The sequence below is a fragment of the Cucurbita pepo genome, chromosome 17 (assembly GCF_057944985.1).
Source record: "Cucurbita pepo subsp. pepo isolate OVF chromosome 17, ASM5794498v1, whole genome shotgun sequence".
In the NCBI taxonomy this organism is placed as follows: domain Eukaryota; kingdom Viridiplantae; phylum Streptophyta; class Magnoliopsida; order Cucurbitales; family Cucurbitaceae; genus Cucurbita; species Cucurbita pepo.
The window spans coordinates 3,563,155-3,575,803 of record NC_141814.1 but is presented as its reverse complement, the minus strand read 5'-3'; the positions used below and the strand labels follow the sequence as shown (position 1 = coordinate 3,575,803).

Below are 12,649 nucleotides of genomic sequence, written 5' to 3'. Positions count from 1 at the left end.
CAAGATGCATGAGGTCCCCATAGTTTTAAATCAAACATGTGTCTATGATACAAGTTATACCTACATTCACTTCATAACATGCGTTAATCATTTTCGGTCATCTCATAATATAGTTTATAACAAGATATAACACTTTTTATAGCACAATTTCACATGGCATGAACATATCAACGTGACATTCCATAACATAGCATGTCTCATATTACACCATAACGTAACATAATGAGTCCCATAGCATAGCATACTCGTATCACAACAATAACATGATAAATAGGCATTAAAAAACAATTACAAGACATGACACGTGCAGGGGCCATAGGTCACGCACCATTCATATTTCAAACAATTCATCCAACCAAGCCCGTAGTAAAGCCACTTATTTGGTCGGCCTAAGTAGAAAAACTCATTTTATACGATAATTGATAGAGGTAAATTTTTTTATAGTAAATGTAAATGATATTAATACTATTTAATTTTATGATAGTATTTTAATTTTTTAAAATATTTGAAGAGTATTGAATATATTTTTTTTTTAATTTAAAGGTATTTTTAAAAATTTATTAAATTTGCTAAAGCTTTTAGATCAGATGCGGGAGTGCTCACAGCAATCAATGGTATACTCAAATCGGACGTACAATAACTATCCACGTGTTATGACTGAATCAAATTGCACAAAAATGTATACGTGACCCACTCGTACAGCGGTCCATCAGATGACGTGTAAGAATCCTACTGCTCGTTCTTCAACACTCGGTTCTTCACCCGTCCTCTCTTCCTCCTTCCTCTTTCCTTCTCCCCTTCGGATTCACCCGTTTCTCTGCAAATTCTGATACAATTTCTACCAGGAATTAGCTTCTTCATCTTTGCTCATCGGGAAATTTCAATGGCAGACAGTATTCCGTCGCCTAGACCGGTCCAACCGAACCCTATGGACCCTTCCCCACCGCCGCCGCAGCAACAACCGCAGGTCCAACCTTCAACCGCTGCTATTCCGCAGAATTCATCTAATTCAACAAATTCGTCGGCAAATCCTCCCATTCCTGCGGCTTCTGCGCTTGCTCAGTCGCCCTCGATTGACCAGTTACATCCACTATCGCAAATTTCTTCTCCCCCTCTTTCGCATATCTCTCAAAATCCGCAAAATCAACAGCAGCAGCAACAGCTAAGCCCTGCGGTTGGATTGGAGTACCAACAGAAGCCTCTACAGCTGCAGCAGCAGCAGCAGCAGCAGCAACAACAGCAACAGCAACTGCAACAACATTCGCAGCAAATGGTGCAACAGCCTCAGAATGCGAATGCGATGACAAATTTCCAAATACAGCAGGCTTTACAACGGTCCCCTTCAATGTCCAGGTTGAACCAGCAGCAGCAGCAGCAGCAGCAGCAGCAGTTTGGGATGATGAGACAACAATCGGGGCTTTATAGTCCAATGAGTTTTGGTGGGTCTTCTACAAACCAGCAACAGCAGCTACAACAGCCTAACCAACAACACCAAATGGGAACCGGGAATCTGTCGCGGTCTGCATTAATGGGTCAGGGTAACCATTTGCCCATGTTGTCTGGGGCGACTGCTGCTGCTCAGTATAACTTGCAGTCACAACTACTGGCTTCGGTATGCTCTGAATTCTTGGTATTCGTTTGTCTTAAATTGGTATTGATGCTACTTTGGTGTTGGGATATTGTTAGTGTTTATATTTGAAGTGAATCTGAAAATTTTATAGGCACGCCGTTGGCATTTTGGTGATGGGTTGTGCCTTAGATTCTTCGTTTATAATTCTAAATTATTGATCTGTTGACATTAGAAATTAAGGTAAATATATTTTGTTGCTGATTTTAGCTGAAACTTAGCCTTTTGTACAGTCGAAGCAAAAAGCTGGGTTAGTCCAGGGTGCACAATTTCAGTCAAGTAACTCTCATGGGCAACCTTTGCAAGGAATGCAAACAATGGGGATGATGGGATCAATGAATTTGAGCTCACAACTAAGAGCTAATGGCCTTGCGTCATATGCCCAACAGAGAATAAACCAAGGTCAAATAAGGCAGCAATTGTCCCAACAAAGTTCACTTACCTCTCCACAGGTTTCCTAACAAAGCATCTCTACTCTGTATCTAATGTTCTTGCACTTTTATTTCCAGATACATATCGTTATATTCCTATATGGACTGATAGGCTAAATTTGAACCTTGGAAGATTAATGCTTTGTTGGTTACTTTGGTGATTGTTTGGAACTTATTTTTGCAATTCATGAAGGGTACTCTCTTTTGTTGACTCTAATAGAAGTTTAGGGCTTTGGCTTTTATCTCCTACAACTTATTTTTGTAATCTAAACATTCATTGCATTACAAATATAGAACTTATTCTTTGTGAAGTTGAAAACATTTATTGCATTACGAATAATGCCCGTAGGACATATAGTATATTTATAATACGTCTCTAATTTCAAGTAGTGTCCATTAACACTCTCCTTTTTTTATTACTATGGTACATGGTATAACTCTAATTATTGTCATCATTGCTTATTTTTTGTTCATCGTGTTCTCTAACTCGATCCATTCAACTGTTATAGCAGCAACCGCAATATCACTTTATTGCTTGTATGGATATGTTCGTCTGCTAATTAGATTTAATAATCTTCCTATGCATTCTTGCTATTTTGTTTTGAATCTAGCGACTAGTAACTGTAAAATTGCGGGCATGATTGTGACTTCCAGTCAATTTTTAAAAATTGCAGGTTCAGAACTTACCGAGAATGTCAAATCTTGGATTCATGAATCAACAATTGAGTAATTTGGCTCAGAATGGGCAGCCAACCATGATGCAGAACTCTTTGCAACAGCAACAGTGGCTGAAGCAAATGCCATCGATGTCTAGCCCTGGCTCACCATCATATCGTCTTCAACAGAGGCATCAACAGGTCCTGTTGCAGCAGCAACTGGCTTCATCTAGTCAATTGCATCAAAACTCCATGTCCTTGAACCCTCAACAATTTCCTCAGCTTGTACAGCAACAGCCGTCCATGGGACATCAACAGCTTCATCAACAGCAACAGCAACAGCAACAGCAACAGCCACAGCCACAGCAGCAACAACAACAACAACAACAACAGCAACTGCAACAGCTACAACAGCTACAACAACAGCCACTTCATCAACAACAACAACAACAACTACTTCAACAACCATCACAACTCCAATCTCTGCAACCAGCATTGCATCAGCAGCAGCATTCTCCTAGGATAGCTGGACTTGCGGCTCAGAAATCTCTCAGTTTGACTGGGTCACATCCAGATGCCACAGTATCTGGCACTAGTACACCTGGGGGAAGTTCAAGCCAAGGGACAGAAGCTGCCACTCAAGTCCTCGGAAAGAGAAAGATACAAGATCTGGTTTCACAGGTCCTTCCTATTTTTATATTTCTTATCTACTCTTATCTTTCTTATACTTCTCCGTTTTTTATTTTGCTCTTTTAGTTGAACTTTGAATGTCTGCAGGTAGATCCATTTGGAAAGCTGGAACCTGAAGTCGAAGATCTTCTCTTGGAGATTGCTGATGATTTTATTGATTCGGTGAGATCTCCACGCTCTACTGCAATTTCCCCAGACCCCTTTGTACATTTCCACCTAATTTTATATTCATACTATAATAAGTGCATATGTCCCTTAGTCGTAGTCAATATCAATACATATTAAGTTAGTCATTCACTATATGAAGCGCTATATAATACTATTTGAAAACATTTACAATAGTAAGTCAGTTCAAAGAAAAACCAAAAAATTACTGCAAAATGTCACTGAGGATCATGTTCTGAGTATTTCCCAAAAATAGTATGCTATTCTATGACCCATTAATCACCAGAAAACCATGATTTAGGGACATCTAATCTGCATCGTGGGATGATTGTTTCATTTTATACAGCTAAACTTTGGGATGATTTTTCTTTTCTTTTTGTGTAATCTGACCAAGTCCAAATATTTGTTCATTCTGTTTCATTTTAGACTTTATTTATTCTGTTTACTTAGTGATTCTGGTTCTGTGTGATTTGACCATACTCCTTATACCTGAAACTATTCAACCATTTTTCTTATCGTTGTGGTTAAAACGAAAATTATAATTAAAACTGTATTCCATCGAATAAAAAACTCAAGACATTTTAAGGTAGTAGTTGGAGGGGTTTTATCAATGGCCACAAGTTTGATACGTCATGCCTTCCCCTTGAGCAATGTGCATTATTACATGACAACAATATTTGAGTTAGTATAGTTTATAACAATGTGCAGAGTTTATTTTATAGGATAACTCATTCAATTTTGTAGTTATGATAAATTACTATGCCTCTTCCCTTGCTTAACTTTTAGGGTCCTATTTCTGGATATTTTCCTTTTAATAAATCACCAAAAGGACTCTATTTCTGATGGAGGGAGCATGGTATATACACTCTTTTGGACTGGATCAGTCTATTTCTTTGTCATTTATCTGTTTACAGAAATATACTACTGTACTCCATTGTGCTTATTGTCCTCCCTTCTTTCTCACCAACAAAAACCTGTGAACCATCTCTTATGAGAACATTAGAAAATCAATACTTTGCTGCTACGACACTGATGTCTTATTGAAAGATTTTTTCTCATTATGGTCCCATACCTTTCCATTTTCACAAACAAATCAAGTGAAGTGGTGTTACAGTCCTTTTGGTGAACGATTTTCATTATTGTGTAGATTAATTATATAGCTTCTATTGTCTTATAATTCATGTTGATTTACCCCTTTCTGGGCTTGCTCTCTCCTCCTAACCCTTCCCCTTCCAAAATCCTAGCCACCACCGTTCAGCCTCATACAGCTGCAGGCACGTCCAACTGGCCACCTTTGGCCGACGCTCCCTGTCGGTTCCATCAACCACATGCTGGTCGTCTCCCTCCCACTTTTGCACCCTTCAGTTTTGTCCTGCCTTTGTCTTATTTAAAATTTAGCCACCCTTCCTCCTCGTCGATTCTATTAGGTGTTGTCTGGTCTTATTCTCCCCTGGTTTTCTTATTTAAAACCTAGCCACCCCTCCTCCTCGTCAGTTCCCTCAATCTTTTTTTCCTATCGTCTTTGACGGACCCTTTCCGTCCTTTTTTTTATTACTTATTTCTTCCTCTTGTTGCCTAGCCATTCTTTTCCCTCTGCCCGTTTTGCTTCTCCGCTATCACCTAGCCATTTCCATGGAGATGATGAGCAGTTGTATCCATTACCTTTATTTTTGCATTTAGTATGAAAATGACGTGAATTTTTCTTTTTTAAGACATGAAGAACGAGATGAAAATTTTGCTCTATCTTTCATCTGTTTTAAATTGAAAACTCTGTTATTGAATTGTTGCAAAATCCAATGCACATTTTTCTAAGCAAGTCAGGGTTGTCTTTGAGACAATTCATTTGACCAAGTTTTGGTCTCCCCAAGGTTGAAAGCTTGAATGTGTAGTTTGACCACCTTCTGGAGGTAGAAATAAGTTTCTAGTACCCGGTGTTTAAAAGAAAGGTTGGATAGTTTTCTGGGATATGATAAGAGATTTTCTCTTAAGAGTTGAGAAAAATCAGCACTCAACTTTCATTTTTACTAATCACGTTGAGGAAGGAGAAATATTGCAGCCGAAGCTAGTCAACGATAATCAACTCCCAAAAGTTAGACGGAAATGGTACAAAAGATGAGATTAGATGCTTCTTCTTTTTGGGTTAGGGGAAACAAAAGGAAGGGGAGGAAATGAAAATTTTGTCTCGGTGGTTTTTACATTGTTAGTCCACAACTCTTGGAAGGACATTCATAATGCTTTATAGGTTTAATCCAAGATTTCTATTAATCCCTTCATGATGGATAAGGCGTTGTTGAAATTGAGTATCGATTCTTCTAAGTTGGAGTTTGATGGAAAGTTTATTGAGGGATATGATGGCTGAATTTCTTGAAGAATTTTCCTTTACCTTGTTTTGAAGCAATTGGTCAACATTTTGGAGGTTTGGTCAATATCTCTTCTTAGAGTCATAATTTATTGATTGTACAACGGCTGAAATTGAAGTTAAAATAAATATTTGTGGTTTCATTCCAGCTGAGATTGAGATAATATATAAGAAGTTTGAGAAATTGTCTCTTCATTTGGGGATATATTTCATTCAGAACCCTCAAAGCACTGTCCATTCTTAGTTTTACAAAATTAGTGGATCTAAAGAGAATAAATCGAGTTCTGATGAATGAAGGTACTTTGCATCTAAGGATTTTATGGCCAAAGCTGTTGAGTTTAATTTTATTCCTTTGTATGATCAATTGCAAAAGTCAGGTCGTCTTTTTCTTCAAAATGATTTTTAGGTTACACAACATTCTACAGATAATGCATGGTCTTCCCAGCCGTCTATTGTGTGGAAAGATTGTTCCGAGCTGTTGAATTTCTTCCTTCCTTTGTCAGTTTCTTTTACTTGGGAGCCTGGCTTTTTCTTGGCCTTTATCTCGATGTTTTTATTGGTTAGTTATTTTAGGCTCTTTGTTGAAGAGGATTTAGTATTAGTTGGATTGTTATTTATATCCTTCTTAGTTGTTTTTCTTTTTTTCATTCCTTAATGGAGGTTCGTATCTTTTAACCATTAGTCCTTTTTCATTCTTACAATGAATATTTTTGTTTCCATCTAAGAAAAAAAAACATGTTGATTTCATGGCTCATTCATAAGCTATCATTATCTCCGTATGATTGGATGGTATATCATGTGAAAACTGAGATTTTTTTTGTTGTTGTAATACAGGTGACCACATTTTCATGCAATCTGGCAAAACACAGAAAATCTTCAACTTTAGAATCCAAAGATTTATTGCTACACTTAGGTGTGTACTGCTTTCCTCATGATCTTCTTTTGACTTGATTTCTTGAATGGTTATGCATCAGCAACATGTGTCCACCTTTTCTGATTTAAAATTTAGATTTTGGGTATCAATTCTTTCATATGAGGTAGATTATCTTTTGTATGGTCTAGGTTGTCTCTTATCTTATTCTACATTTCTCACGAATTTAACTCAAGATCCCGTTATTAGACAAAGCTTTAACAATCATAAATTGTGTATAATGTGCAGAGAAGAATTGGCAGTTAAACGTTCCTGGATATTCGAGTGACGAGTGGAAGAATCGCAACAAAAATGTAAGAAAATCCTCTTGCTCTATCTCTAAATAAGCACATTCTGTCTAATTCATCTTTCAAATTTTCGTTTTTGTTTAACCATAAGAAGTTTGAATATTGTAGTTATCATCAAGTGATACTCACAAGAAACGTCTGGACATGGTAAGTTGGAATTATCTGTTCAAGTGTATGGAGTTTCTTCTTTTATCATTTATCTCAAATCTTTTCTTCTGGGGATTTCATCAGATACGCATACTGAAGGAAGCATCCCGTGTCGAAACAAACGTAAATAGCCCTAAAGAGATGGTCCGACAAGGGGTTGGAATGCCCATCGGTACCAACAACCTAATGAGACCTTCATCAAGCTCAGAACAACTATTGTCACAGACAACTGGTTCGCAGTTACTGCAGCAAATGACGAGGTTCTGATGTATTAACTACGTTTGAAACTTATGCTGGTAGAATGCTGGTAGATCTCGACTATTCGGTGAATTACCCCGGTGTCGGTTCAGGGATACAACAATAATATGAGATTTAGAGGAGGGATGCCATTTCAGAGGGGACCTGAACTTTGTGTGGAGTGTGATGGTTCTTAGAGATACGACTTTTCGAAAGCATTTTTTTAGGCTGTATAATATCAAGATGCATTATGTGGAAACATGGCCATAAGGTTAATTGTACAAAATATTTGGCAGTCATATTAGTAATAGGCCTCGAGTTTATTGTCGTTACCATGGAGGACATTTTTAATTTATGATTGATAGTCTTTATTTACAATCTCGAGTCGTTCGAAGTATGGAGGATCACATATCTCGAGTCGTTCGAAGTATGGAGGATCACATAACACAATTATTACAAATGGAATAGAAGATATGATTTTTCATCCCTTCTCCCTCCCCACATCTGTTTTGATTTGGAAAGCCATGAATTGTAGTAATCTCAACTGTTAATTTTCCAGATGAGGAAAAGTGCCTTCTTGAATAAATGCAGACAGCCTGAACGCCATGGCAGGGAGTTCATCAAGGCCACAAGTCCATTCATGGTGCCATGTGATACAGAGAGACTTGATGGAACGTCTTGAACTGGACCTTAGCTAACCTAAAAGTTGGCTTCTTATACAGATTTTCCACTGCCCATGTGCAGCTGGTCCACTCCACTTTCATCGCATATCCTTGTGTTAATCCTGAATGGTAAGCATATTTTAGCTTATTAATCCATCACTATTTGCTTCATCTCCTTCTTTATCCTACTTGCAACATTATGCGTCCTAGATGGGCAGAAGAATATCCAAACATTGTGTCATAAAGTTCATAAAAGAGAGATTCTGTTTCTTTCTCTGATAATCTGATCTTCATTAGCAGCCACATGCTCAGATGCAGTGGCTCTCATTCATTCATTCATCAATCTTCCTATCCTAGCATTGAGTGAATGTTGGTGCAACTTGGGAGTAAGGGAAGCCATTGAGTACTTACTTTCTATATAAACTCCATGGAACTCATCAAGAAACTATACCATTTCCCGAAAAGGAAACCAAAATGTTTCACTCCCTATTTGTCATTGCCCTCCTCTTCTCTCTTTCCAATGCAGCCGTCCAAGACTTCTGCGTTGCTGATCTAAAAGGTCCACAAGGGCCAGCAGGCTACGCCTGCAAGAGCGCCGTGACTGCAGATGACTTCGTGTACTCAGGCCTAAGCGGTGCTGGAAATATAACAAGTCTAATCAAAGCTGCAGTCACCCCAGCGTTTGTGGAGCAGTATCCAGGCGTGAATGGACTCGGTCTCTCGGCTGCTCGGTTAGACTTGCTTCCTGGTGGTGTTATACCACTTCACACACACCCAGGAGCTTCAGAATTGCTGATTGTGACTCAGGGTATCATTCAGGCTGGTTTTATCTCTTCCGCTAATGCTGTCTTCGTGAAGACTCTTAAAAAGGGAGATCTCATGATATTCCCACAAGGGTTGCTACATTTTCAGATTAATGCTGGTGGTGTGACTGCCGTTGGTTATCCTGTATTTAGCAGCCCAAGCCCTGGTCTCCAAATCACTGACTTTGCTCTGTTTGCCAACGACTTGAGTACTGACTTGGTGTCGAAGACCACTTTCCTCGACCCCGCTCTGGTGAAAAAGTTCAAGGCTATTCTCGGCGGGAGTGGTTAGAATTGGCCAAAGGATGTGTTTGCTTCAGTCATCCTGCATTTCCAAGTAACAAATTTGATTGATGTTCTTTTCCATTGCTATTTGTATGTTAATGTCATTTAAATTAGTTGATTTCAAGTGTCTCCCCACACCCCCTCCCCCCTCCCCCCTCCCCCAACATTTTTAATGTGTATTTATGAGCTTGATTTGCTTTGAAAAGATAAAAAGTATCAGTTTCTTCCACTTCAATAACCAATTTGATTGAACTAAGTCAAGATGAATGGTTCCAGATAGAACAGACTCCATAGATACCTTAACTAAGAATGATTCAAATGGGAGCCTGGGTCTGAACTATTACCAGTAAAGATTGGAAAAGAATCATTAAAAGGCAGAAAATTTGCAATTTTGTTGCAAATCATCAAAGGAAATCAATGAACTGACAGCAGATAAGGATAGATAAAACTAGTAGTTAATAACGAAAGGAACCGATGAACTAACCAATGATTTAAAAGTTTGTTCCAGCTGAAGTCAACTTTAGTTCCTCGAACATCCAATCATGATACCTGGATAAACAACAATTGGAAATAAAATAAGACCAAGAATATATACTTTTTTCAGGATTTAAAGCCTCCAAAAAGGGGTTTGGAGAGATGTTTCAATTTTTTAAGAACAAAAAACTAATACGTTCAAAGCTCAAAACCATGGCTAAAAGCTTGAAAGATTCCTCCACCAAATCCCATTCATGGATTCCAACCACCACTGCATATTTTTTCACAATACAAAAGAATGATGAGTTAACTAACAACCCAGACTGAGGAAGAGACAGTGCCCGACTTTTTCATTTCGACTTTAAAATACCTAACCCAAACATCAAATCCTCCAAAAGAACAGCACAAATAGCTTAGAAAATACCCCACCATTGTCTGTTTATGGAGGTTGTAAGTGACCCCTTGCCTTATTTTAATGCAAACATTATTGGCTCTATCCTAATCTTTTAGTCAATGAGCCTCCACCATAAACCCAGCAACCCCTTGAACTCCATTTTTCTCCCTCCCTCCCCTCATCAAAAGGATATCTTCTCTTTCCCTCTCTGTCTGAAATACTTTTCACCAAGCAAAATGACCATTGAAGATCATATATTGGATTGGTTAGCGGATTCAGTTCCTTTTTTTTCTTCCCCGTTCCCGGATGATTCCTACAACTCTAGCTCTATAAACTGCTATCAATGGTGGGATGAGAACCAAGACATAGGCCAAGATCTGATTAATGGCTGTCTAAGCAGTTCCCCCACCACTGTCAGTACTAAACCACCTAACACTTCCACTTCCCATCACTTGACGCCATCTGATTTGACTAAGAAAAGAAAAGCTCCTGATGATACAGTTCATAAACCATCGCAAACCCAACAGAATCAGAGGAAGAACCAGAACAATCAGAGCAAAAATGGTGCAGATAAAAGCAGTGGAGCTGTTGCAGGTGTGACTGTGATGAAGAAATCAGTGGGGAACAAAAGGAATTCATCAAAAGCCACAGGGAGTAACAATAATAATGGGAATAACAAGGAAGGAAGGTGGGCAGAGCAATTGCTAAATCCTTGTGCTAATGCTATCATAAAAGGGGATGCAACAAGAGTACATCACCTTCTTTGTGTTCTTCAAGAGCTCGCCTCGCCCACCGGCGATGCTAACCACCGGCTCGCCGCCTATGGTCTCCGAGCTTTGGCCCATTACCTGTCCTCCAATTCTTCATGTTCTTCTTCTTCTTCCACACTTGCGCCAGTTACTTTTGCTTCGACAGACCCTCGATTCTTCCAGAGGTCGTTGATTAAATTCCACGAGGTGAGTCCATGGTTTGCTTTTCCGAATAACATCGCAAATTCTTCGATTCTCCACATTCTCTCTGAAGAACCAAATCGCTCGCGCAATCTTCACATTCTTGACATCGGGGTTTCTCATGGTGTGCAATGGCCGACGCTGCTCGAGGCCTTAACTCGCCGCTCCGGTGGACCCCCGCCACTAATTCGCCTCACAGTCATCGCTCCAACCGTCGAACATGATCAAAATGCAGAGACGCCGTTTTCGATTGGTCCACCGGGAGACAACATCTCCTCTCGGCTTCTTAGCTTCGCGAAATCATTAAACATCAATTTACAGATCAACCGCCTCGACAATCGCTCGCTACAGAGTTTGAATTCGCAAGTAATCGGCAAGTTTCCGGACGAAATCTTAATCGTTTGCGCACAGTTCAGACTCCACCAATTGAAACACTACGCTCCAGACGAAAGATTCGAGTTCTTACAAAACCTAAGAAAAATGGAACCCAAAGCTGTGATTCTAAGCGAAAACAACATGGCATGTAGCTGTAACAACTGCGGAAATTTCGACACCGGATTCACAAGAAAAGTTGAATACCTATGGAGATTCCTGGATTCAACAAGCTCCGCATTCAAAGGTCGAGAAAGCGAGGAAAGAAAGGTGATGGAAGGCGAAGCCGCAAAGGCGCTGAGGAACGAAGGCGAAATGAACGAGGAAATGGAAAAATGGTGCGAAAGAATGAGAAATGCTGGATTTGCAAGAAAGTTGTTCGGTGAAGACACCATTGATACGGCTCGAGCTTCAATGAGAAGGTATGATAACAACTGGGAGATGAGAGTTGAAGAGAAAGATGGATGCGTAGGGCTATGGTGGAAAGGGCAACCTGTTTCGTTTTGTTCGTTTTGGAAGTTGGGGATCAAATCCAATGGCGGTTGAAACTGTTCAATGCTTCCTTCTTTTGTTTTGCTCACTAATTTCCAATGCAGAGTTCTTCAAGCACTTCATTTCTGGCCAAGAAATAAATACTCCGTAGCTTTGTGTTGGAATTTGGCTAAGGAGTGCGAGCCATTCGAATCATTACTATTTCACTCGAACCTGTTCTAAAAAAGTCAAAAAGTCGAGGCATTTCAAATTGTTGGTTGACACGGACAAAGTATTTCAATATTGAACCTTGGACATATAATAGTTCCGACTATTGGACCTTGGACATATAATAGTTCCGAATCGAGTCTGTTTGGAAAGAAGATGTTAGATCTTTTGTCTGTTGTTTGTCCCATGGTAACCTGTTCGAGTTCCTTACAAAACTTTCGTTTGGAAAGAAGATCTTAGAGTTCCGAATCGAATCTGTTTGGAAAGAATATCTTAGATCTTTTGTTTGTTGTTTGTCTCATGGTAGCTTGTTCGAATTGTTCGAGTTCCTTACGAAACTTTCGTTTGGAAAGAAGATCTTAGATCTTTTGTTTGTCTCGTGGTAGCCTGTTCGAGTTCCTTACGAAACTTTCGTTATTGGGTTAGTCATACACTTCAATTACCATCGATTTAAGAAAGAAGTACTCAAACGAATGATGT

The 12,649-nt window shown here is 39.2% G+C and overlaps 3 protein-coding genes across 3 annotated transcripts; all 3 read left to right on the top strand.

The window, feature by feature from the left end:
• The first annotated feature begins 721 nt into the window (after nucleotides 1–721).
• Nucleotides 722–8,017, top strand: LOC111778509 (transcription initiation factor TFIID subunit 12b). The gene is made up of 8 exons (XM_023658388.2): nucleotides 722–1,612; nucleotides 1,861–2,079; nucleotides 2,733–3,395; nucleotides 3,492–3,566; nucleotides 6,763–6,841; nucleotides 7,088–7,152; nucleotides 7,255–7,293; nucleotides 7,378–8,017. The coding sequence occupies exons 1-8, from the start codon at nucleotides 884–886 to the stop codon at nucleotides 7,558–7,560; spliced, it is 2,052 nt and encodes a 683-aa protein (XP_023514156.2). The 5' UTR covers nucleotides 722–883; the 3' UTR covers nucleotides 7,561–8,017.
• Nucleotides 8,018–8,629: 612 nt separating this feature from the next.
• Nucleotides 8,630–9,398, top strand: LOC111778510 (auxin-binding protein ABP19a-like). The gene has a single exon (XM_087119040.1). The coding sequence runs from the start codon at nucleotides 8,667–8,669 to the stop codon at nucleotides 9,285–9,287; it is 621 nt and encodes a 206-aa protein (XP_086975166.1). The 5' UTR covers nucleotides 8,630–8,666; the 3' UTR covers nucleotides 9,288–9,398.
• A 608-nt stretch (nucleotides 9,399–10,006) lies between these two features.
• Nucleotides 10,007–12,473, top strand: LOC111778508 (GRAS family transcription factor). The gene has a single exon (XM_023658387.2). It carries the CDS (start codon nucleotides 10,268–10,270, stop codon nucleotides 12,014–12,016), a length of 1,749 nt encoding a protein of 582 aa, XP_023514155.2. The 5' UTR covers nucleotides 10,007–10,267; the 3' UTR covers nucleotides 12,017–12,473.
• The last annotated feature ends 176 nt before the right edge of the window (nucleotides 12,474–12,649 follow it).

Excerpts from the sequence above, each read along its gene's own strand:
- LOC111778508 (XM_023658387.2), top strand. The coding sequence starts at position 10,268 with ATGAGCCTCCACCATAAACCCAGCAACCCCTTGAACTCCATTTTTCTC.
- LOC111778510 (XM_087119040.1), top strand. The coding sequence starts at position 8,667 with ATGTTTCACTCCCTATTTGTCATTGCCCTCCTCTTCTCTCTTTCCAAT.
- LOC111778509 (XM_023658388.2), top strand. The coding sequence starts at position 884 with ATGGCAGACAGTATTCCGTCGCCTAGACCGGTCCAACCGAACCCTATG. Across the intron at positions 2,080-2,732 it reads GTTCACTTACCTCTCCACAG|GTTCAGAACTTACCGAGAAT; the intron begins GTTTCCTAACAA and ends TAAAAATTGCAG. Across the intron at positions 3,396-3,491 it reads TACAAGATCTGGTTTCACAG|GTAGATCCATTTGGAAAGCT; the intron begins GTCCTTCCTATT and ends GAATGTCTGCAG.